Source organism: Hipposideros armiger, unplaced genomic scaffold, assembly GCF_001890085.2.
Source record: "Hipposideros armiger isolate ML-2016 unplaced genomic scaffold, ASM189008v1 scaffold_31, whole genome shotgun sequence".
Taxonomy (NCBI): Eukaryota; Metazoa; Chordata; class Mammalia; order Chiroptera; family Hipposideridae; genus Hipposideros; species Hipposideros armiger.
In genome coordinates this window covers 3,850,674-3,873,591 of record NW_017731381.1, presented here as the reverse complement: position 1 = coordinate 3,873,591, position 22,918 = coordinate 3,850,674, and the positions used below count along the sequence as shown (strand labels likewise).

General features: G+C 42.9%; 2 protein-coding genes across 4 annotated transcripts in view; one reads left to right on the top strand and one right to left on the bottom strand.

The window, feature by feature from the left end:
• Positions 1-11,271, bottom strand: part of GDAP1L1 (ganglioside induced differentiation associated protein 1 like 1) — a 34,865-nt gene extending 23,594 nt beyond the window's left edge. The window contains exons 1-3 of one of the 3 annotated variants that reach the window (XR_002123316.1): positions 11,159-11,271; positions 8,418-8,956; positions 4,355-4,541 (exon numbers count right to left, since the gene is read on the bottom strand). The gene's annotated coding sequence lies outside the window, so the exon portion shown is untranslated. Of the gene's footprint in view, positions 1-4,354; positions 4,542-8,417; positions 8,957-11,158 lie in introns of those variants that run through there. The other 2 variants (XR_002123317.1, XR_002123315.1) reach the window with 2 other exon arrangements.
• A 60-nt stretch (positions 11,272-11,331) lies between these two features.
• Positions 11,332-22,918, top strand: OSER1 (oxidative stress responsive serine rich 1). Its single transcript, XM_019637003.1, has 4 exons — positions 11,332-11,540; positions 15,063-15,179; positions 18,119-18,232; positions 21,691-22,918. The coding sequence occupies exons 2-4, from the start codon at positions 15,103-15,105 to the stop codon at positions 22,373-22,375; spliced, it is 876 nt and encodes a 291-aa protein (XP_019492548.1). The 5' UTR covers positions 11,332-11,540; positions 15,063-15,102; the 3' UTR covers positions 22,376-22,918.

Genomic DNA, 22,918 nt, shown 5'->3' with positions numbered 1-22,918 from the left:
GAATCTGAATCCACAGTTTAACAAGACCCCCGGAGGTTAGCACACACCGTAGTGTGAGAGGTACTGATGGAAGGCACACAGGCTCTTTCTGGGAGGGCAGCAGACCAGGTCCTCCAATCAGGGCTGACTCGTCTTCTTGCCCATGCCTACCTACCTCTTGAAGCTGCAGAACCTTTTCAAGTATCACCAGCATAGTCTGTCCTCAAGGGTCTGGGCCTCACTGCCCCCATGTGTGGCCATCTGTTTATGGATATTTTGCTGGAAGGTCTGGGCAAGTGCACGGTTTGAAGCATCAACAGGGGGTTTGCAGGCCCTTCCGGCCAGCAATGGACATCACAGATGCTGGGTACTGACTGGAGGACAAGAATGTGGGATTGGGTGCTTTACCTGAAGATCTAAAGCTCTTCAGATCTGCAGGCTGGGGAAGAAGACAGACTTGTTTTGTGAGGTTCTGGGACCAATCAGAGGAAGTCATGGTGGGAGGTTGCAGTTTAATATAAAGAAATGTTTCAGACAAGCAGAAAGAAGCCAAGTTGAGAATAGTAAGCTTCCTGTTCCCTGAAAAGAACAAGCAGAAGTTGAATGGCTTTCATTCAGCAGCACCTGGCGGCAACCTCTGGATTGGATCTAAGCAGGAAAGAGACCTGAACTCAAGACTGACACATGCAAGCCCCTGAAAGGCAGGGAGGCTGGGTCAAGGAATAACAAGGAGGTAATTCAGGGTTCCACTGTGCCAATCAGTAACGAAGGCAGTTTGGTTAAACACAAACTACTGTTTGTGCATGAAATAATTTCCATGTCGGTTTCCGCTAGTTGGAAAGCTCAGTGAAGTCAGCGGCTGGGCTAGCTGAGGAGTCCGTGACACTTGGCACAGGCTCTGGCATATGATAGCACCTGCCCAGTGAATATTTGTTGACTTAAATGTAAACAGCTGGAAATGAGCATCAATCCACTCTCTCTCACTGGTAACTTTTGTGCACCGTAGGATAATTTGGCCTCTTGTTGTGCCCTTTAAAGTATTTTTGGCAGGTGTTCAAATTGTCCATGTTTTTCTTCTTGTTTTCTCATTAAGTTCTAATTCTTTTTCATTAAGCTTATATCTGCACAGCACTCTTCGTAATGGCTAAACAATGCAAAAATCCTAATGGCCCATGAAAGGGGGTTTATTCAACCATTCAGGGGCTCTCTTCCCCTAAAGCCCATCCACCAACCCAAGTTAAGAAGCTCTTATTTGGACAGGTCCCAACAAGATGCCAACAGCACTGTCTCAGAGTGGGTATTATAATAGAACTATGGGTGTTCTCTACAAACTACTTTTTCCATGGCTCTATCTTCTGACATTTTTTTTTTCTGTTTTGACCATCTATTATTATACTTTCAAGTAAGAAAAACTAACCAACTGGAAGTGGATTGTGTCTAAACTCTATTTTAAATCTCTAATTTATTTTAGCCAGCTTTATCTAATTGGCACTGTTTAGAGAAAATTGCAAACTGAAAAACGGAGTGAATGCTTCTGATAACCATTTAGCAAGGAAGCTGAGGCCCAAAGAAGTAAAGTGATTTATCTGTCCTAGGGTGCACAGCGAGGCAGGAGCGGAACTCAGGCCCTGACTTGGAGACAGGTCTTCTTTCCCTTATCACTACCTCCCCTCTCTTCCCGCTGTGAACCCCTTACTGTTTTCTCTCTCAGAGTCAGCAATGCAGCGGCGTCTGAGGCATTCATGGCCTCACAGATCGCACACTGCATTCCACTGACATGATTTGTGTGGATTCCAGAGTGTGATGAGAGCCATTAGACCAGGCCGACTCCTCATGTGCCTTTGCTTACTGCTGGAAAACCACAGCAGGCTGCAGATGAAATGCACAGAGCTGCTGGCAGAAGCCCTGTTCCTGGCACCAAGGCCAGAGCTGTCTGCCCACTTTGAAAGTCTGCTATTGGGTGATCTGCAAAGGCTGCAGGCAAGTCTATGCCACTTCTGCCACGTGGGACATTTTCTTGGGAGTATCCAGGTATTACCGATAAGTCCTCCCGCCATGGACGCTTCCTCCAGGCTGGCTCCGGCTTGCTCTGAGCCAAAAGAAAGGAGCATGGCTTCTCCAGCACTCCCTGCCATGTTGGGCAGGGCGCCATTCCTTTTCATTTCAACAGGACCTAGTGGAGGGGATGTGAACATGTTCACGCTGCACCAAAGCCTATGCCAGCAGCTCCAGGCTCCACAGAAGCCCCAGGGGCTTGGCTCGGCTGTGACAGTCTGGGAAACTCACAGGGTGAGTGGATCTCAGGTTTCACAACTGAGAAATGAACATTTTTTTCCTGGTGGGTGTTCTGGGTCAGCAGAGGATACATTTTGTTTTGGAGCCCTGGTCTGTGGTGAGGAGTATCTCTGGGCTAAGACGCTTCTCAGAGGTGGCTCCTGGGTCTGGGTGTCCATTGAGAGAAGGTGATTTGAAAGAACAAAAGAGAAATTCTGAAGGCCAGAGGATGGGAGACTTGAACTTGAAGTATTGACGGCTTCTCAAGGCCCTGTGTTAAGGATTTCTTTCGACACATTATCAGAAAAACAAGCAGGCACTTATATGATTAAATTTTAAGAACAGGTTGCATAGTAATAATCAAAGAGGTACAGGTTTCTAAAAATCTTTAATGGCCTTTCAAAAAAAGTATAAAAGTAATACATATTCATTATAACAAATTTAAATAATATATAAAATAAGAATTAAAAATCACTCCATTCTCCTGAAGAGGTACAAAGTAAAATAAAATATCATTTTTTTTCAAACTACCAGATTGGCAAGATGAAAAAAAATGGCAATGCCCAGCACTGGCAAGGGTGTAGTGCAGGGTTTGCCAGCCTCGGCACTGCTGACACAATTCTGTGCTGTGGGCAAGTGTCCTGTTTATCGAAGGATGTGTAGTAGCATCCCTAGCCTCTACCCACTAGAGACCAGTAGCATCTTCATCACTGCCTCTCAGGCTGTGACAACTGAAAATGTCTCCAGACATTGTCAAATGTCCCTTAGGAGCGGGCACAAAATCACCCCTGGCTGAGGACCACTGTAGGCAAACGGGCACCCCAAATACCACTGGTGGGAGTGGAATCTGGCAGTTTGACATATCTATCAAATATTAAAATTTGTGTCACCAGCAATTCATTTGAAAATACAAGAGTATTAACTTGTTTGATGAGCATTTTCACACAGTGCCATAGGTAATATTTTAAAAAATTGGTAATGATCCAAATGACATTAGTAGGAAATTAGTTTTATTTATATATATGTATATGCTTAGACACAGAAAAGAATTAAATAGCTCTGATACAGAGAGGTCTTCAAGATAAAATTGTTAAGGGGAAAAAGCAAGGTGCAGAACAGTGCAGGAAACATTTTTGTAAAATTTAAAGAACAAAATTATATATGCATGTGTATATATATTGAAAAAAAAGACATGTAAGTTTGTACAGATGGGTATTTTGAAAACCTGGCAGGTATGCTAAACTATAAACAGGGATTACCTCTCTGCACAGCAGGATACGGGGCGGGAGGGGGGGGGCGGAGATATGGAAAGGACATGGAACTGTCCATCTCCACCTTAATTATTTCAGCATCATTTGCATCAGTTATAACAAGGACATTGTAAAATTATAAAGATAAAAATTATAAAGATAAAAATAAGAAACAGAAAAGGAGAAAAAGAAAGGAAACCTCACTGGAGTCCTACCCACTCTTGCATGCTTAAGGGGTTCCCTGTGCCCCACACTTTAAAGTTCCCAAGGCAGCATCATACGCACCACCTCACCAGATCCTCAAAGCAATTTGTCTAAGTTGGCAGACAGGGGTAGTTTTTTCCATCTTGCAAAAGGGGAAACTGAGGCTCAGTGACTTGCCCGAAGGCCCATCAGCAGAAGGGGTGGACGAGGTGGCCCTGGAGAGAGCAGAGGGAGTCCAGGTCTCTGGCATCCCAGTCTCCCCAGCCCGTGTCCCCCGCAGTTACGGGAGTAGGGAGGTCCAGCCATGGGCCTAACGTGCTGCCCTGCCCAGATCTCCTACCTGTAAGGGGCCGGCCGAGTGGCTCTGTTGGTTAAAAGCTCACTCAAGAGTGCGAGCTCTGAGCAACAGGGTCGCCAGTTCGATTCCCAGCCTGAACTGAGCTGCCAACAGGTGGCAGGATGGCTCAGCTAAAAAACAAAAAAACAAACAAACAAACAAACAAATGGGCCAGCCGAGTGGCTCAGTTGGTTAAGAGCTCACTCAAGAGTTTGAGCTACTGAGCTACAGCGGTTCGAGTCCAGCCCAAAAAAAAAAAAAAAAAAAAAAAAAAAAAAAAAAAAAAAAAAAAAAGAACTAGATCTCCTACCTGTGACTCCTGCTCCTTCGACACCTGTTCGGCTCTTATTCCTTCAACCAAAGCTGGTATTCATCTCCCCAAAGTAATTCTCACCCCCTTCCGGCTCTCCTTTGCTGAAGGCATCGTGATTTGAGATCCGATTGCTGTTGCTTTGCATACGTAATTCAACAGGAGGCTTCACCTCTCCGGGCCTCATCTGTAAAATGGAGATAAAACATACCAAACACCCAGAGTTGTTTCAAGGATCAAAGCAATCATGTGTGTGAATGCATTTTGTAAAATATGGAGGACTTAAAAACATGAGTTAGTTTTAACAAAATAAAGTTCTAGCTCTGTAAGTTAACTGCAAATGGAAGTACATTGAATAGAAATCTGAATTTGAAATATGGCACAAAGACTGGCAATATATGCTGAGAAGGTCATACATACAGTGCAGATAATAGGTCAGTCCATCTGCGCTTGTACTTTACCTGAGTCAGGTTCCTTTAGAATCTGTTACTGGGCTTTGGGACCTGTGCTATCACTGGGGAGAGATGCCACAATGCTAAACATCTTCGGGCAGGGGGCACAGGGAAACAGGGAAACCTGGTGTATTACCAGCACCATGGATTACATTTCCACTTAAGAGGAAAACGGGCCAGGGCCAGGCAGGAAGCAAGTTAACATGCTCATCCAGGGTGTACGGGACTACTCACTTAATCTATTAATATTATAAAAAGTAACCAATACAGAAGCACCTTGGGCATCTCCTACCATCCACTGAAATGTGGTGAAAGCGACCTTGTAAAGAAATGGCAGCAACAAGGAGGAGACTTAAACAAGCTCATCTCACTGCTGGAAAGAGGATGGCGAAGTGGGCCCCGACTTTGTGAATGGTTGATAACCCTTCTTTTATGCAATTTATTGGTGCATTACCTTCTCAGCCAGGAGTTGCAGGTATAAAATTCTATTCTAAGAAAACAATCAGACTTATGATCAGATGTATATAAATACACACACACACCCCAGCTGTCCAAAAATAATAAAGAAATGGTTAACTACAGGAGACATTATAAATATGTTTAAATTATCGACTATTATACAATCATTAAAATCATGTTTTTAAGAAATATTTTGTGACATGGAAAATACTTATAATAGTTAACAAAAAAAACTGTACAGTTTATCAGCAATTAAAATATATACATTTAAAATAATAACAGCAGCAGCAGCAGCAGCAGCAGCTAACATTTGTTGGGTGCTCACTATGAGCCAGCCAGTGTCCTATCACATTACTCACTCAATTCCCTCCAAGCCCTCCGAGATGGGTACAATCATTATCCCCATTTCTCAGAGGAGTAAATGGAGGCACAGGGGCTTTGGCACAGTGTCCAAGGCCACACAGAGGGGTGGGTGTGGTGAGGCAGGACTTCTAACAAAGCCAGTCTGGCTCTCAGGAACTCTGCCACACTACGGCAAAATGCTGGGGCCAAATGATACAGAATTTTCTTCTATTTTCCAAATTTTCTACAGAGGTAATTTTTGTTACAATCAGTTTTTATTATAAAAATAATATATTTCCTGAGAAGGTATGAAAGATGGGAACCAAAGTGATGTTAGAGTAGGGATTGGTCTTAGAAGGAAGACCCTCTGAGGAGGAGAGAAGGGGGGAAAATGGCTGTAGAAACAGGCAAAGATGAAAGGATGCAGAACGAGAGCTCACGTCCAATGGCCTCTGAGGACACAGGTGCCCCTTTCTGATGCAACGTTTCTTCTTCCCTCAGACAGAATCAAGCGCTTATGAATTAGACGTAACTGTCAACATGTGAGGGGGCATATTGGTTCAGAGCACATGGAAGAATCCTTGGGAGTTAGGGTGAGCCAGGAGACCGTGCTCCAACAGTTCAAATGCAGAATAAATGGAAGACTCTTCTAAATATACAGCTTAATTTAAAAAAAGCCATTGTGAAATTGGCAGATATAAGAAGTATGGATGGCCTAAAGGCTTAACAGCTTTAGAGCAGCGGCTCTTTAAATTTTTGACTGTTGTTGCTTTGCATATGTAATTCACTGTCAGGATTCACAAATGAGAACGCAGGTCCACCTTAGGAAGTCTGGCTGCCCCTGCCCCACTCCCACCATTCTTTGAAACACTTCTCTTAGTGTCCTGTGTATCTTTTCAGTGTTTATGCAGAATACAATGCAAATATCTATTTTTAGCTTGCATCTTGCCTTTTTCACTTACTATGTCTCAGAGATCTTTCCTCAAACCACAAAGAGCTTCCTCTTTTTCCAGCTACATAGTTCAGTGTGTGGTTGCACCACAGTTTCTGTGTCCTACAGATGGACCCCTGGGTTGTTTTCCAATCTCAAGCTATCATAACCAATGGTGCAATGGATAACCTTTCACATAAGTCATTACATACATGTCAAATGTCATCTACTGGGTGGATGCCTACACTTGTCGTTTCACAGTGCCACCAGCAAGGTCTGCAAGTACCTGTTGCCCACTGCCCCACCCACTGCTCCAGCCCCATCCTGTGTGCTGTCAAACTTTGGAATTTGGTTAATATTGGTAACTCAGTGCACTTTTAGCAAGCCTTTATCTTTTGCTTGAGCACTTTTCATATGTTTTAAGGGCCATTTGTGTTTCTTTTTCTGTGAACCATCTGTTCATGTCCTTTGCTCACTTTCTCTACTCTGCTGCTGCAAATGTTCTTAACCTGGGGCGTGTGGCTTTCTCAGAGGATCTCGTGATTCAGATAAGGTTAATAATCATAGGGAAAAAAAGAACCGCTCACCCTAATCTAATACATATCTTTGTTGTAAGTTTTTGACTTTTAATTGGAGTTTAATGTACACAAAGAAAAATGTACATATACGTGTACAAGCGCTTGTGAACTGAACACACTCCTATAACCAATATCAGATCAAGAAACAGAATGTTACCAGCACCCAAGAAACCCTGTGCAATACTCCCTTTCCAGTCCTCACCATTTACAGATTTTTTTTTCTCCTGCAGCTGTACTGCTTGATTCTATTTGTTGGCCTTAACACCTTCCTGATATCATCATACAGTTTAAATTACAAAGTTCAAATGAATGAAAACTGGAGCGGGAAGGCAAGCCATTCAGTAGCCCAGGGTCTTCAACAGTTTTGAAAACCCACCACTGTAAAGGGCTTTACAATGAAGGGAAGAGACTGCGGTCCTACGGCTCCCTCTGCAGGTGACCAGAAGCTCCGAGGAAAAGCCTCCCATTTCTTCTCGGAGCTCTGAGGTTTAACTTGAGTCCTGGGATTCGAGTTACTTCAGACTTAAGCCCAACCAGCACAGAGGAATAGGGCCAGGTCATTTATCACGGCATCCCAAAGTCCTCATTCATTCCCTGTTCTGTTCCCCAACACTTCAGAAAAGCAACTATCAAATAACAGACCATAATAGCTGTGGGGCTATGAAGAGAATGCCAAGAGCGCACTTAATCTCTTCGCCAGCTTTCACCAATTCGCCCCCAAAACAAAACACTGCTGTGAAAGGCTCTGCTGCTAAAATCAACTGTCAAAGGAGTCAACAAGCCCCACTTTTGGTTCTAAAAAGCCAGTGGGCAACTAATTGTTTGCTGAGACAGATGATTGACAATCATTGAGTACCTGCGGTGGCAGACCCTGTGCCAGGTACCAGGGACTTAGGGGCTGGCCCTGCCGTGATGGAGTGTGAAGTGCTATGGACGCAACAGTGCAGGGCCATTTAACTTACACAGGGACACAGGGGCTGAGGGAGGGAAAGGCAGGGGGGACATGTAATAGACATTGCTTGCAGAAGCTTAGAGTCCTGCTGGAGACACAAGAAATGTGTGAGTCAATGTGAAAAAATACCTTAAGGAGGCACCTGAAGATCCCAAGTGATGTGCTTCTGGAGTCCTGGAGATGGGGGGCCCAGGGCTCAGAAAGTTGGCAAGTGGTAAACAGAGGAGCTAGAGGCTCTTCAGTTGCGGTGAGGGGCAAGAAACAGGTGTCCAGGGAGGCCACCAGGCCACCAATTGGAATCTCATGGTAGGAGTGGGGAGGGTTACCACCACCCAGGATATGACCTAACAGTTGTGGGTCCAAGAACTCTACTGTGTCAGGGTATCCAGGGCTGATCAAACTCAGGGGGGTGGGAGGGACGACTCAGTCAATGTGGATTGATGACCTATAAACCAGGCACCAATTTATTAGTCTGCAGAAGCAAATGCATCCTTCCCATAACTGGAATGCTGTGCTTGCCTTCTGGGGGTCCCTTTGTTTTTTTCCCCCTATTATTTCCCAGCATCTCCTTGGGGGCTCTTGCCCTCTCCTGTGGTTTCAACGGCCACCCGCATGCTGACTCCACAATCTCTATTTCCAGTCCGAATCTCTCACTTGAGCTTCAGACTCATGTACCTTCTGTCCCACAGATACCTCCACATGGCTACCCCACAGTTCTCAAGTTCAATGTGTCCAAACTGAGCTCGTCGCTGGCAGGCATCTTATCATAAGGAGAAAGTGGCAGCACAGACTAGCCCGACTGCCTTGGTTCCAGTTCTAGCTCCATCACTTACTGGCTGTGTGACCGCAGGCAAGTCACTTTATTTCTCTTTGCTTCAGTTTCCCCATCTGGAAAACGAAGATGATAATGGGAATCTCGTAGGATTGCTGAGAGGATTAGAATGAGTTTTCTGACACACAGTAAGAGCTATAAAAGTATTAGCTTTTAATATTATCCTTCATTTACCTGTTCTTCTGTCCTTTGTCAACTGGATTCCATAGTTACACTAGAAATAGGCAACAATACCCATTCAGTTGCTCAAACTAGAAAGCAAATGGTCATTGTCCACTTTCTCTTCCTGTTCACATTCAATCTCTCACCAAAGCCTGTATAACTTTCAGTCTCTTAACTAGCTCTCCATTCCTACAGCCACTTGCTCTTTGATTGACGTGCTATTTGAGCTAAAACCAGAGCCATCTTTCTACAATATTTCTCCTCTCTTCCAAAGCCTCCATGGCTTAGAATAAACCCCTTGACACAGCCTTTAAAGACCCCCCATGACCTGATTCCTGCTTTCATCTGTATTTCAAGCTGCTTATGTCCAAAACTAAACTCTCCCCATTCCCCAGACCTGTTGGCTTCCGGGATTCCCCTCCTTAGTGAATGGTGCCACCTACTGGCATCCCAAGAGATTCTAGCCTTCCAAATACATACTCCCATTCTCAGAAAGCATCTAACTTTATGATGGAGATATGCTTACATAAAGCTCTTTAAAACTTTTTGGTTTTCAGTATTTAATGTTATAATGGGTGGAAGTAAGGTAAAATGAAGAATCTACCAAAACTGTATTTAGCACCTACTAACCTCCAGGAACTGTGTTAAGCTCTAGGAATTCATTACTGATCTAGATACAGTCCTTGCCCTCAAGGGTGTGTATTTTATCTGAAGAACTACTTTGAAATAATATCTTTAAAACACATATTTGATCTTGATGCAAGTCACTGGGCAACTTCTATGGAAAAAAATGCATCATATTTTCCTTTTCTATTCTTTTCTAAGAGATGTCCAGAGATGGGCAGCAGTGGATGGACAGGCTTTAGAGAGATTAAATCCTGACTCGGTCATTTACTAGCACTGTGTGACACAGGACAAGGAGAGCTAGAACACTTATCTAATCTCTCATTGTCCTAGCCATCCTCATCTGTAATATGTGTAAAACCACAGGATGCTAAATGAAAGAACATGTGCAAAGCCTCCGCACAATAGGGGACAGCCATTATTATTAGCATCATTAGGTTTGAGGTTGCAACTTTACAATCAAGTTAATTCTTTTATCCCGTCACTTATTCAGCCTCTGGTATGAACAAGGGGGGGGGATTTAAAATGTTTTACCCAGGGCTCATTACATGCTTTATGTTTTAACAACCGTACACCATGACCTGCAGATTCCATTCCCAGACAGAAGTCAGGCATTCCAAGGTCTGGCTGCAGGTAAGCTGGATACTAAACTCTTTCCAGCAGCCTATCTCGTCAGGCGACTATACCTAAATATTGGGGAGTGGAGGTGGGAGGGGCCCTGCGTTGGGCCAGAACCAGTTCTATGGAGGAAAGCCATCTTTCCCCACGAAACCCGGATGTGCAGACTTGGACCTGGGGCATGGTGAGTGAGGAGAGGCACAGCTAGGTCGGCAGAACCAGTCGGTGCTGGAGCGGGTAGCGGCTGTTACACTCATCGGAGCAATCATCAGAATCACAAAAGTGGAAAAATCCCTACGAATCACCTACTTAGGGGAACTGCCTATTCCTTTTTTTGTGTGCAAAATTTAGCGTGTTACGTGCATTTCTCCGTCGAGAGGATCTCTACTTCTCTTTAGGTTCTCAAAGGAGTCATGCCCGCATAAAACGAGATTCGCCGTTAAGATTCCTGTTAACAGACGGAGAAGCTGAGGCCGTGAGAGGTAAAAGCAGTTGAAGCAACTTAAACAACAGGGGCAGTCAAGTGAAGGCGTCTCCATTCCAATTCCGACCTCGCCTCGCATTCATGGACCCTGGCCCTGTCTGACACCACCTCGCTTGTCGGTGGGCCCCGAAAGGAGGCGAAAGCTCATGTCACGAGTCCTGGAGATGTCGCAAGCGGTCCAGATTTTAACGCCGAGGAGACTCAGGGCAACTACTCAGAGGGGCTGCGTTGCCGCGAAGATTTCCCCACCCTGGCCTCACCCCGCAGAATTCCGTTGCCTTGGTGACTCCAGGTAGAGCACCCAGCACAGGGGGACCCCAGGAACCGGAGGCGGCTCCGCCACTGCGAGGAACGACGCCTACTCACTCACCTGACAGAGAGGGAAAAGGGCACGCCCCAAAAACCGGTCACCAGCGAACCCACTGCGGATCAAAGAGGGAGCGAAGAGAATAACAGGAAGTGACGTTTGGTGCACGTGCTTCCGAGAGGGGCTGGTAAGGGGCGTTTGAGAGGCGCGGCCATCCCTTGCACCTGCGCAGTCGCCGCCTGCCGCGCTGCCGAGTCACTCGGGTGGGAGGAGCATGGACAGGGGGCGGGGCGCCTGACCTAGTGACGCAGGCGCAATGCGACTCCGGGCGTGCGGGCTCCCCCCCCCCTCCGCGGGTTTGGATCCGGGTCAGTCAGGCGCTGCGTTCGGGGAGAGTCGATCAGGACCGGAGAGTGGATCACCGGAGCGCCCCAGCTGCGAGGAGGTGAGAGCCCTGACGGCACGGGGAGTGGTCGCGACACCGCGTTTCGGCCTCCTGGCCCGACTGGGCCGCGGGTGGCTTCCTCTGGGCCCGCCCGCCTCTGATTTCGTCGTGCCCCGGCGCTGACTGCCTGGGCCGGGCCTGGGCCTCTCCGCGCCCCCTCAGCGGCTGCGGCCTGGCCCTGCCGGGACACCTCTCTCTCGCCCCTTCCCGCCTTCCTGTCCTTCCGCGGCCCCCGCGCAGTCCTGCTCCTCCGCCCTCTCCCACTCTCCCGTAGCTTCTTCCCCTTTTCGCTCTCCTCCGCCGCCCTTTGCCCCTTCCCGCCCTTTCCCGCTCCTTTCTGAGCCCCCGTCTCGTTGACTGCCTCTTTGGCTCCGCTCCCGCCGCCTCCTGCATCCCTGGCGCCTTGGCCTGACTCAAACCTCTCTTTCTGGCCCGGGAGTATCCTGAAGGGGCAACTTCCCAACTGGGGACCCCGGGTGGCCAGATTTAGGGTCCTGGACAACTCCCCATTGTCCGAGCCCCTCCGGTTCTGAGCTTTCCTCCTGATCCCGTTTAACCGCGACCGATCCAGAGTCTGGGTGAGAACAACAACATTGCGTTTTGGCGCTAGCACCAAAAGCGTAGAGGTTGAGTGGACGTTGTAGAGAGAAATGTGAAGGTGTTTTGTCCCGGGAGCCGATTCTTTCAATCTGGTCTGGTTGGTGACTCCGAGAATTGCTGGACAGGGTTTTCTTTCCCGGTGGGCTGCAGAAGTTTCTAAATCTTTAACATTGTGATGACACGCTTACGCGCGGATCCTGTATGGATAATTCTCAGGTCTATCCAGGACCCTGGAAATTTGGACCTAACTCGAGGTTCAAAGAGGTCTTGGTTAAAAACTGCAAGAGATGAGTGACATTGGGATACATGCTGTACCTTGAAAATCAGAGAAAACCAGAAATGTTGCCCTTTTCATGGGGGAACTGAGAAGAATTTTGTCCGTTTTGAAAGGTTGGGGAAAATCCGAGGCAAAGTTAAATTGCCTGGTGTGATTTGACTTAATACAAAGTAACTTCTGATAGGCCTTTAGAAAGTTTGATCTTTTGGGCGGATTTTTCAATTTCAGGAAGTCATTGCAGTGAAAACGGCAAGAAAGCCTCCCACAAATGTAATCTGAATGAAGAGGCGCAAGCCAATTATATGTTTCCTGGAGTTAGTCCTACAGCTCCTGGTTTGAGTGAATGGGAAGCGAGGACGACAGAGGAGCATAGTAAACATTTTGTAATTGCAAACGTGCCCTGATTTGGTTTAGCTCTTAAGGTCGGACCTAAGACTCAGATTTGGTCTGGCTTAATATAACTGAGGGAAAAGGCGAGTAATCACAATGCTGCAATTCTGAAAATAGTTGAGATGGAATTTCATTCCTAAAGTTTTAGCCTGTACCTAGTTTTTGTTTTGATCGGTTTTGGTTTGTAACTTTTAGTGCCTCGACAAGAATGTTAACTTAAGTTTGTATAAACATCTAGAGGTCACCTGCAGTGCCATTAAGTTAGCACCATATAATTAAAAGTTACATGTCTGGGTACAGAGCTTCTTAGCCCAGTGTTAGGGCAGGAATGAGATTCCAGTCGTTACAGGAATGGGGTTCACAGTCCTGGTATGTGTCGAAGTTCACTCTTATATCCCTAGCACCCAGTTTGGTGCTAGAGCCCATGGTAGGAATTCTGTAAATATTTGTGGAAGGGACCCGGTAGTCTGAGCATTTGGTCATAAAGTAATCGAAAACTATAAGTCAAACTTAATTTTAGTTCTGCCTACAGGAAGAATATGTTTACATCCTACAATAACACCCTTTTTAGTTGCTGTGGAACTTTAAAAATATTAGAATGTGATCTTTGCTCACCCCTCTGCGCAGGTATATAGGACATTGTGTATGTGAGGAAGAATCCTCCTCTAAATCCAGAAGAATTAGAAAGTGAAGTATGGAATTGGTAATGTTTCCTCAAGTTCATATACAGGTTAAATGAACCAGCAAAATGCGTGTGGGGAGTGTATTTATATTTCTGTCTTAAGAAGTTGAAGTGAAAGCTAGCTGAATTCTTTGGACTGTTTTCAGTGTTTCAATCCCCAGAGAGAACTGCCTAAAAAAAATAGTTCCTCTACACATAAATTAAACACACACACACACACACACACACACACCCTACCCCTACCCCTGAATAGTCTTGATTCCTTGCTTATTTATTCTGCCACTGGTACTATATGGTTATATTATAGCCAACATATTATGACACCCTGACCTTTGGAATATTAGAGGTCTCATAATAACATCAAACCCACCCCTGAGGATGAGCAGGTAAGGATCCAGGGAGCCATAGAGAGGCACTGCTCCCTCTGAGAGTGCCCAAGGGGGTTGGAGAATGGGGTGGGGGTAGCAGGTTAGAAATGAAGAAGAGGTAAAGTGAATCCTTTGCTTCAAAAATTCCCCATCTTCTATTTTTTTTAACTTTTTTTTCTTTCTGAGTCTCTGTTTATATCATAGATAGTAGTTTATTTTTTGTTCAGGATTTGGTATTAACTAATATTTTACAATAATTGAGAAACTAGTTTCAAAGAATTTATTAACAGGCTTCTCCGTTGTATCTCTTGTTGCTTTGATTGGTTCCCCTTCTCCTTTTCTTTGTTTAAATATAATCAGGGTGGAAGAAATGGAGAACTTTGATTTATCAAGCTAGTTGATTAAGTGAAGATCATTTAAAGGCTCATCTATGGAACAATAATTTCTATTTTTTTCTTTACTTTCTACCTCTTCCTTTTGGCTAAGTTTGTTCTTTTTATTTTTTTGAGTTGCAAGTATAGTTCATTTTTTTCTGTCTTTCTTGTGTAATAATTAAAATATTCACAGCTATAAAAAAATGAAGGTATCACCCGTATTGGTAGAGTATAGACTAATCAGTAACCATTGAAACATGTTTGTAATCCCTTTTTAACAATGGTAACTACTTGATATCTGGGTATGCATATTGATATGAATATTGATATTTGGGTTTGGATTGCTCTAGAGAAATGCTATGATGTGTCATGCAGTTATATTTAATTGGAATTTTGAGGGTTAAACTAGATACTCAGTAGCATTTTAAAGAATCAGAGTGCTGTTGGTTGAGCTTTCCCTTTTATTTCTGATGCAAAGGTCATTTTATCATCTGTAGGTTTCTAGACCTCTATGACTGGAGAGATTTTTTTTCTTCCTGTTAAAAAGTATACCTAAACACAGATTTTAGGTGGTCTAGTTTCCAAGACTGTGTAGTACGATACTGGAATCAAGTACTTGCGCAGTTTAAATTCTATCATAATAAATGTAAGAAATAAAACTTACAGTTTCCTAATTATCTGCACTGAAACTTCCTTTTAGAAATAGACATTTGTTTCCCTGCCGACCCCAACAAACAGTAATAGTATCAGGAATAAAGAGTTTAACAAAAGGTATACTTTTGAACCCACCTGTTTTCACTTGGCTCATTTTATTTTGATGTTCTTTTTTAGTATTAACGGGACCATCCATAGTAGTGTAAAAACTTTCACAATGAAGTCCGAAGCCAAGGATGGGGAGGAGGAGAGTCTACAAACTGCTTTCAAGAAATTAAGAGTGGATGCATCAGGGTAATTAAATATGAAATACGTTATTTGGGAATTGTTTACCAGCTTTAAATTTAAGGCTTTTCCTCTGAAGAGCTCTTTCTCTACTAAAATTTCTCATTATTCGTAGGAGATATAAGTGCTAATAGTGTGACATTCTACCAAATTCTGCACAGCATTGTATTACTTATGACAGAAACTCTTCTGTTAAATTTTGAAAAGTTGCAGCCTGTTTGTGCTCCAAGGTTGGGTGTTTTGGTTTTCCTTAACTTTGAGGAGAGTTGTCCCCTCCCTTTTTAATCTAACATCAAGCAGTGTCCCATCAAGGATTTCCTCATTCATCTCTAGGGAATCACAGCATTTTTCACTAAAAGTGAATTGGCTCAATAGAAATCTATGTAGACAGTGTCGATTTCATGGGCTCTGTTGCTGTGGCTATCACTATGGAAACCTCTATTCATTAGGGTTCTGTCACAGAGATCAATAATCTTGGACCCTGTGGCCAAACTAATTAGAGCACCTATAGGCCAGCTGCTGTCTGAATGTTAATAATTCACCCTTTGCAAAATGTTTTGTGTAGGACTCTTTTCATCCCCATTCTTTGCCCCCGGGCCAGAAGAAATCTCAAATTTTTAATGGCTATAAGTATTTCTTTTCATGAATGGAAACCAAACACTGGAAACTCAGAGTAGAACACTCCACAACACATAGTAATAATAATTGCTAAAATTTATTACTCACTATGTCCTAGACACTGGCTTAAGTACTCTGTACACATTATTTAATCCTCAGTACCAACTTAGAAGATAGATACTACTGTTATTCCAGCTTACAAATGAGCCACAGATGAATTGAGTCACTTGCTAAAGGCCACGTTGGTAAAAAGTGGTAGAGCGGGATTTCAACCCAGACAGTTTGTCTGTAGGACCTGTGCTCTTACCGTTCCTTTATACGGTACCTTGAAAATAACGTGAAATGCATGCAGTCCCTGGCACATAGTAAAAGTGAAATAGATGTTAGTTATAGCATTCTACTTATTGCTAATGCTATCTTGGCCTATCAAATGAGAAGATTTATACTAATACTGATTTATACTAAATATATTAATTGCACAATAGCTGTTACAGGTGCTCACATTTGCTTCCATGATACTTAAATCTTTCTCCTCCCAGTGGCTTTTCCTATATGGTGGTCATCTTGCCATTAAAATCGATCAGTGCTTCATAAGCCATTTTGGGAAATGTAAACAAAGCAGAGAAACAGTTCCAGATTGTGGTCATAATGTATTCCTTTGTGATTTCTGGTATAGAAATACATTTTTGTAAAGCAGGAAAATACTAGGAATGCATGTAAACACACACACACACACACACACACACAAATTTCCTAATTTATAAATTTATATAAGTAGCTTGATATACAGACTCTTTTTCTGGTATTTTAAGAAGTTGGAATATAAATTAAGCCATTTCAGTGCCCCTAAAAATTACTTGAAACATTTAAAAAAGAGCTTTCAAAATACCTGTACAATATATGGCCAGATATATATTTGTAGCATGTGATCTGCTTTGAGTAAAATTATAGAAAGAGAACAGTGGGAAGCATTTGAGAAAACAAAACAAGAGTAGAGGGGGTGAGTCATTATCATGACTAAGCAAATAAGACCTGTGTAGCGAATCATACATTTCTAGTTATTTCATATTGTTGCCAACTTACAAATGGGACGTCTGAAGTACTGACTCATAAACTAACCAAGCCATGCCAGGAATTGAGCATGATCTTGTTCAACAGGTTTTCATTTCTGATGGTATTTGTCTTATCAAGACAGATCTCTAAATATTTATTTTAAAATATAATCCTTTTTATCTGGCTATAAAATAACATGCTTATTATAGCAGAATTCACAAAAATGGAAAAGGAAGTAAATATCACCGCTTACCATAAGTACTGTTAGTATCTAGACCACCTGTATATAATACCATATACTTTTTTACTTTTTTTACATAGTTGAGATCATAATGTATATATATACATACACACACGTTACATATATAGGTGCTTATCCACGCTGTTTCCTCTTAATATTATATTCTCTCATGTCATTAAAAGTCTTTTGTACACTTAATTTTTAATAAGTTCCTAATATTCTATTGTATATATGTGCCATAATTTATATAATACAGTATTTTCTGTTATTGGACATTTAAGTTATTCCCAGTTACTTTTAAAATTATTTTTCAGTGAACATTTTTAAATTTTACATTAGTAGACTCTCTTTCTAAAGAATCTTTATCAGTGCCACAGCATGTGTAGTAGCAGCCCAGTGCGTGTGTGTATATGTGTGTATTGACAGGGCTGAAAGGATTTATACCAAAACGTTAATGTTGGTAATCTCTGGGTTGTGAAATTATAGATGATTTTTTTTTCTATCTTTTAAATTTTTTCATCTTTACTGGGAATCCATAATTTCAAACTGCTAAGACTTAATTCTGAGTAATATTTCAAGTTTATTAGTTGTAAAAATTAGAATATTTTTCTAAAAGTTTTATAATTTTGAAAATGTATTCATTTTCAAGTTAGATCGAGTCCCCTAAAATTTTTTCTCCTAAACTTCGTTTCCGGCTCTTGTTTGCCCACATAAAATACATAGTCAGTGTCATTAGCATTCTCCCTGGATAAGGCCTGATCTGCCCCAGATAAACAGCCTAAAAGTCTATTTATATCCTGCTGCTGGTTATACTTAATCATTCTTTGGCTTGTGATTCTTTGCAACAGTGGGCTTTTAGGGATCCTCTAAATTTGGTTAAATTTGCACCAAAGGAGGAAAGAAAATTTGCATTAAAAGCTGAGTGATTTTTGAGAAACTCAAACTAGAAAGAAAATAAGTTACATTTGGGTTAGTGAGAGCAATTAGTTCTCCTTGTACAGTTTTCTATAGCAGTAAACTTTGTTCTTGTCTCCAGGTCCATAGCATCTCTGTCTGTTGGAGAAGGCCCAAGTGTCAGAGCATCAGTCAGAACAGCAGCAGATGATGCCAAACCTAAAACCACATGTGCATCTAAAGACAGTTGGCATGGGTAAGAGCTGGTTATTGCAGATGATTTTTATCCCAGTACCTTAAAATCTTGTTGGATTTTCTTTCCCAAGTATGCAGAAATGAGTATGTTGTGATAAGGAACTCAAGACCCAACTATTAGAGAAGAGCCATTCTTCCCAATTGTGAATTTGCTGAGACTTGCTATGTGGCATGGTTCATGGTCAATTTCTATAAATGTCTTCTCTAATTGTTTTTAGGTTCCATAAATGTCCATTAAATTAGGGTTTTAAATGTGTTATTTGAATTTTTTTTCAAATAATTTTTTTTGTCAGCTTGACCTATCAATAATTGAGAGAGGTATGTTGAAATCTCCCCCATGGGAGTGCATTTATTTATTTTCCCCTTAAGTTCTATATTTTTGCTTTATGTATTTTAAGGCTATTTTTTTAGGTTTGTACAGCCTGGGTTCATGCCAGTTTAGAATGTTTTCTTTGTGGTGAATTGAGACTCTTATTATATAGTGACATTCTTAATCCCTTATGTCTTTTGTCTTAAAGTCTATTTTTCTGGAATTAATGTAGCTAATCCAGTTGTTTTAAGTTAGTATTTGCCTAGTGTATCTTTTTCTATTATTTTCAACCATCCTGTTTTAAATTTTTAGGTGTGTCTCAAATACATATGGCTTGTTTTGTTTTATTGAATCTTATCTGTCATCTTTTGTAACTGCTGAGTTAAATTCATTTACATATGTTTTACTAGTTGATATATTTGGACTTGTTTCTGTCATCTTACTTCATGCTATTTGTTATGCTTTTTTCTTCCTCTTCTTACTTTGTCTCCTCCCCACCTTAAAAAAAAATTGTTTGAAACAGGTTGGTTTGTTCTTTTGTTTTTCCCCTTTGCCATTTTTCCTCCTCCTGGTTTGGAGATTGTATACTTTGTTTCTATTTTTTCAGTAGTCAGCCTTGAAATTTTACCATACATGCTTAACAAAGACAGAAGTTAATATTTTAACCCTCCTCCTTAAAACCCTTTTACCCTGACCTCAAGGCTTCCGTGGTGTAGTGGACCAGTGTTTCAGTTCTGTCATTTGTTTAATCTCCTGAATTAGGTTTTATTTAGCCTACTTTATTATCATTTAAATAGACGGTATTTGTTTAGATTTTTCTCATTTACACTGTCTTTGCTCTCAGACCTTCCAATCGGATCACTTTCTTTCTTCCTAAAGCACTTCCTTCAGAAGTTCTTTAGTAAAGGCCTGTTCCTAGCAAATAAGGCCTCTGTGTGATAGAACTCTACATAGAATGAATTAATAGTGCCCCTGGAGTTGTATAGCATCACGTTCTATTGGGAAATATGCCTTGATTTATCTGAAAATATCTTTATTTTATCTTTGTTCTCGAAAGGTATACCTGATTTGGTATACCCGAAATCATAGTTCTAGATTGATTGTGATTTTCTCTCAGCACTTGAAGGTATTGTTCATTGTCTTCTGGCTTCCATGTTGATGTTGAAAAGCCTTTCAGTCTAATTGTTGTTCATTTGGAAATAATCTGTCTGATCTCAGGCTGCTGTTGAAGTGTTCCTATTGTGTTTGGTATTCTACAGTTTTGCTGTAGTGTGTCTACATGGGGATTTCTTTTTATTTGTCCTGCTTCAGTGTGCTTCCTGTATCTGTAGATTTTCTTTTATCAGTTTAGAAAATTTCTCAGCCATTATCTCTTTAAAAACCACTAGCTTCCATTCTCTGTAGTCTTTCAGAGACTCCAGACTTCTTATGCTGTCTTACATATTTCTTTTTTTAAAGATTTTATTGGGGAATTGGGGGAGGAGAACAGCATTGGGGAATCAGAGAAGGGGAACAGACAAGTAGACAAATTGCTGTTTTGTTCTTCAGTCTAGTTGTGGAGGACATCGCTTCACTGGCCCATGTTGGTATGATCATTGTGCTCTTCCTGGGTGAGGCAGTCAGTCACCAGTCATTGGTCAGCCGCTCACAGTGGCTCCCGGTAGCTCATAACTGCTGCTGGCCACTCATGCTCGCTGCCAGCCACTCACATAGCTCACGGCAGCCCACTGCAGCCCTGCTGCAGCCTACGCTGGCGACTCACAGCAGCCCAACTCCAGGTTGAGCGGTTGTTCATCATCTTAGCTGTAGAGGGCGAGCGTCACTGACCCTCCATGTGGGATCTGAACCGCAGCTCTGCTGCACAGAGCTGGCGCTCCCAAGCGAGCTCTTAACCAGCTGAGCCACTCGGCCGGCTCAGTCTTACATATTTCTTAACTGTTAGCATTTTTCCAAATCTCCAAGTCTGCGTGCTGCCTTCTAGGTTAGGGGCCAGCAAACTTTTTTCGTAAAGGTCCAAGTAGTAAATATTTGAGGCTTTGGAAGGCAAGAGGTAAGAGCTGAGGATTTTATGGAGGTAGTACTTAGAGAAGCGAGAGAATTCCTGCCCTGCCTGCCTACTGTGCACTCTCCTGGCTGGTGGACACACTTTGTGTTCGGTTGCTGAGTCAGTCTCAGGTTGAAATGACTAGCCTGGTGGGATGGGTGGGTAGGGACAGTGCCGGGGTCAGTTTTAATTTCTGCCTAGTGGAACCCAGATTCCAGCATGACCTTCCCTCCTCCAGGGATCCTGGCACAGGCCAGACGCTCGAAGTGAGATTCTACTTCTCTGGGCCCAGTGATTGCCAACAGCAGAGCCCCAACATGTAAATAGTAGCCAGCCTGGGCCTCAAGCGGTGGTGTGACATGAGGGCAGGTGCGGGGAGTGGAGGGGAGAACAGGGGCCAAGGGGAACCCCTCAGCCTGGTCTCTGTGGCTCACAGTGCCGTCCATGGCAACCATATCCATGGGCTGTACAGTTCTGTTTGGTTTTCAAATTTGCCTAGTAGTTTTGAGTCTTTTTTTTTCTTTGCTCAGTTCTTTCATTTATTTAAATATTTTAGAAGTTATATAGTATGTCTGATGATTCTCAGTATCTGAAAACTTCAGGAAGCCTAAATGTGTTTGTCAGCTGTTACCAGTGATAGAAATGGATCCTAAATCTGCTGCTCTGTTCAGCAACCATTGTACTGTGGCCATTTGTAGCATCAGCCTCACAGTACCAAAACTGCTGTATTCAGGGCATAGAAACATTTAGGTTCTACGGCATCACTTTAAGCTGTCTGCGCAGGGTGCTTCCCAGACCCACTGGTCAAGGTCCCTGAGCCAAGGGTTGGGACAGGGCAGGTGTCCTGCACCAAATGTTTGGCACAAGAAATGCAATTAAAAACTACCCTTTACCCCTCCGATTTCTGTAGCTTGCTAATATGGAGATGTTGAAGTTTTTAAGACACAGATATAGGCACCTTGTAGATGGAGGCAGGCACATCTCTTTGGGAGAAACTTGTGACTTTAGACTTAAAGGCCTGAGGGAAGGCAAATTTCCAGCTGTCATAAAGAACCTGTGTAGCTCTGTATCCCAACATCACCTTGTGTGTTTTTGTTCCCTTTAGGTCTACAAGGAAGTCTTCACGAGGAGCCGTGAGGACCCAGCGTCGTCGACGTTCTAAGTCTCCTGTCCTTCACCCTCCAAAGTTTATACATTGCAGTGCAATAGCTTCTTCCAGCAGCCAGCTCAAGCACAAAGGCCAGACTGACTCCCCTGATGGCAGCAGTGGGCTGGGAATTTCAACCCCTAAAGAGTTCAATGCAGGAGAATGCTCTACTTCTCTCGATACTAATCACACAGGGGCAGTCGCTGAGCCTTCGAGAACTTCGGTTCCGAGGCTCCCGTCAGAGGGTAAGAAGGAAGACCCCTCTGATGCTGCTCAAGCCTCCCAAGCAAGTCTCAAGGCCAATGATCTCTCTGACTTTCAATCCGTTTCCAAACTAAACCAGGGCCATCCATGTGCATGCCTAGGCAAGGAGTGCCAGTGTAAGAGGTGGCACGATATGGAAGTCTATTCCTTTTCAGGCCTGCAGAATGTCCCTCCCTTGGCCCCAGAGCGAAGATCCACGCTTGAGGACTACTCTCAGTCGCTTCACACCAGAACTCTGTCTGGCTCTCCCCGCTCCTGCTCTGAGCAAGCTCGAGTCTATGTGGATGACGTGACCATTGAGGACCTGTCAGGCTACATGGAATATTACTTGTATATTCCCAAGAAAATGTCCCACATGGCAGAAATGATGTACACCTGATAGCAAGAAGTTAACCAATATGCTTTAAACCAATGAAGGGTTGTCAGAGAGATTTAGTTAATGGCAGACCTGGCAGCCACTTTGTGTCAGAAGACATCTCCTTCTGCTCACTGTGCTTGCAATAAAAACTTTTCTTGGCATCTCAGTTAATCTTCATTCTTTAAACTTACTCTGAGTTCTTACAGACCCACAAAGGCAAGCAGATCAGAGAAAAATCTCTCCTTTAGCAATGCTCGTGGGGAATGAAGAAACCATAATTACTGGACTGGTAGCAGTGGTTATATGGTAAAAGCCTTGTAAAACAGTGCATTTTTCAGATCTGTTGAAGAATTGGTGGCCAAGGAAAATGAAACGTAGTTTTGTAAATGGACTGAACATTTGTCATTGCCGTAGTTGCCAGCCCAGAATATTAGAAGTTATATGACTGATTTAAACCATCTCTGATTTAACGCAAAATTTATTGTGTCTTTAAAGGTTCTTATGTTATTGTTAAGCCAGAGATCTAAGGTTTAGATGCCATATGAATAAACTAGCTGGCCTGCC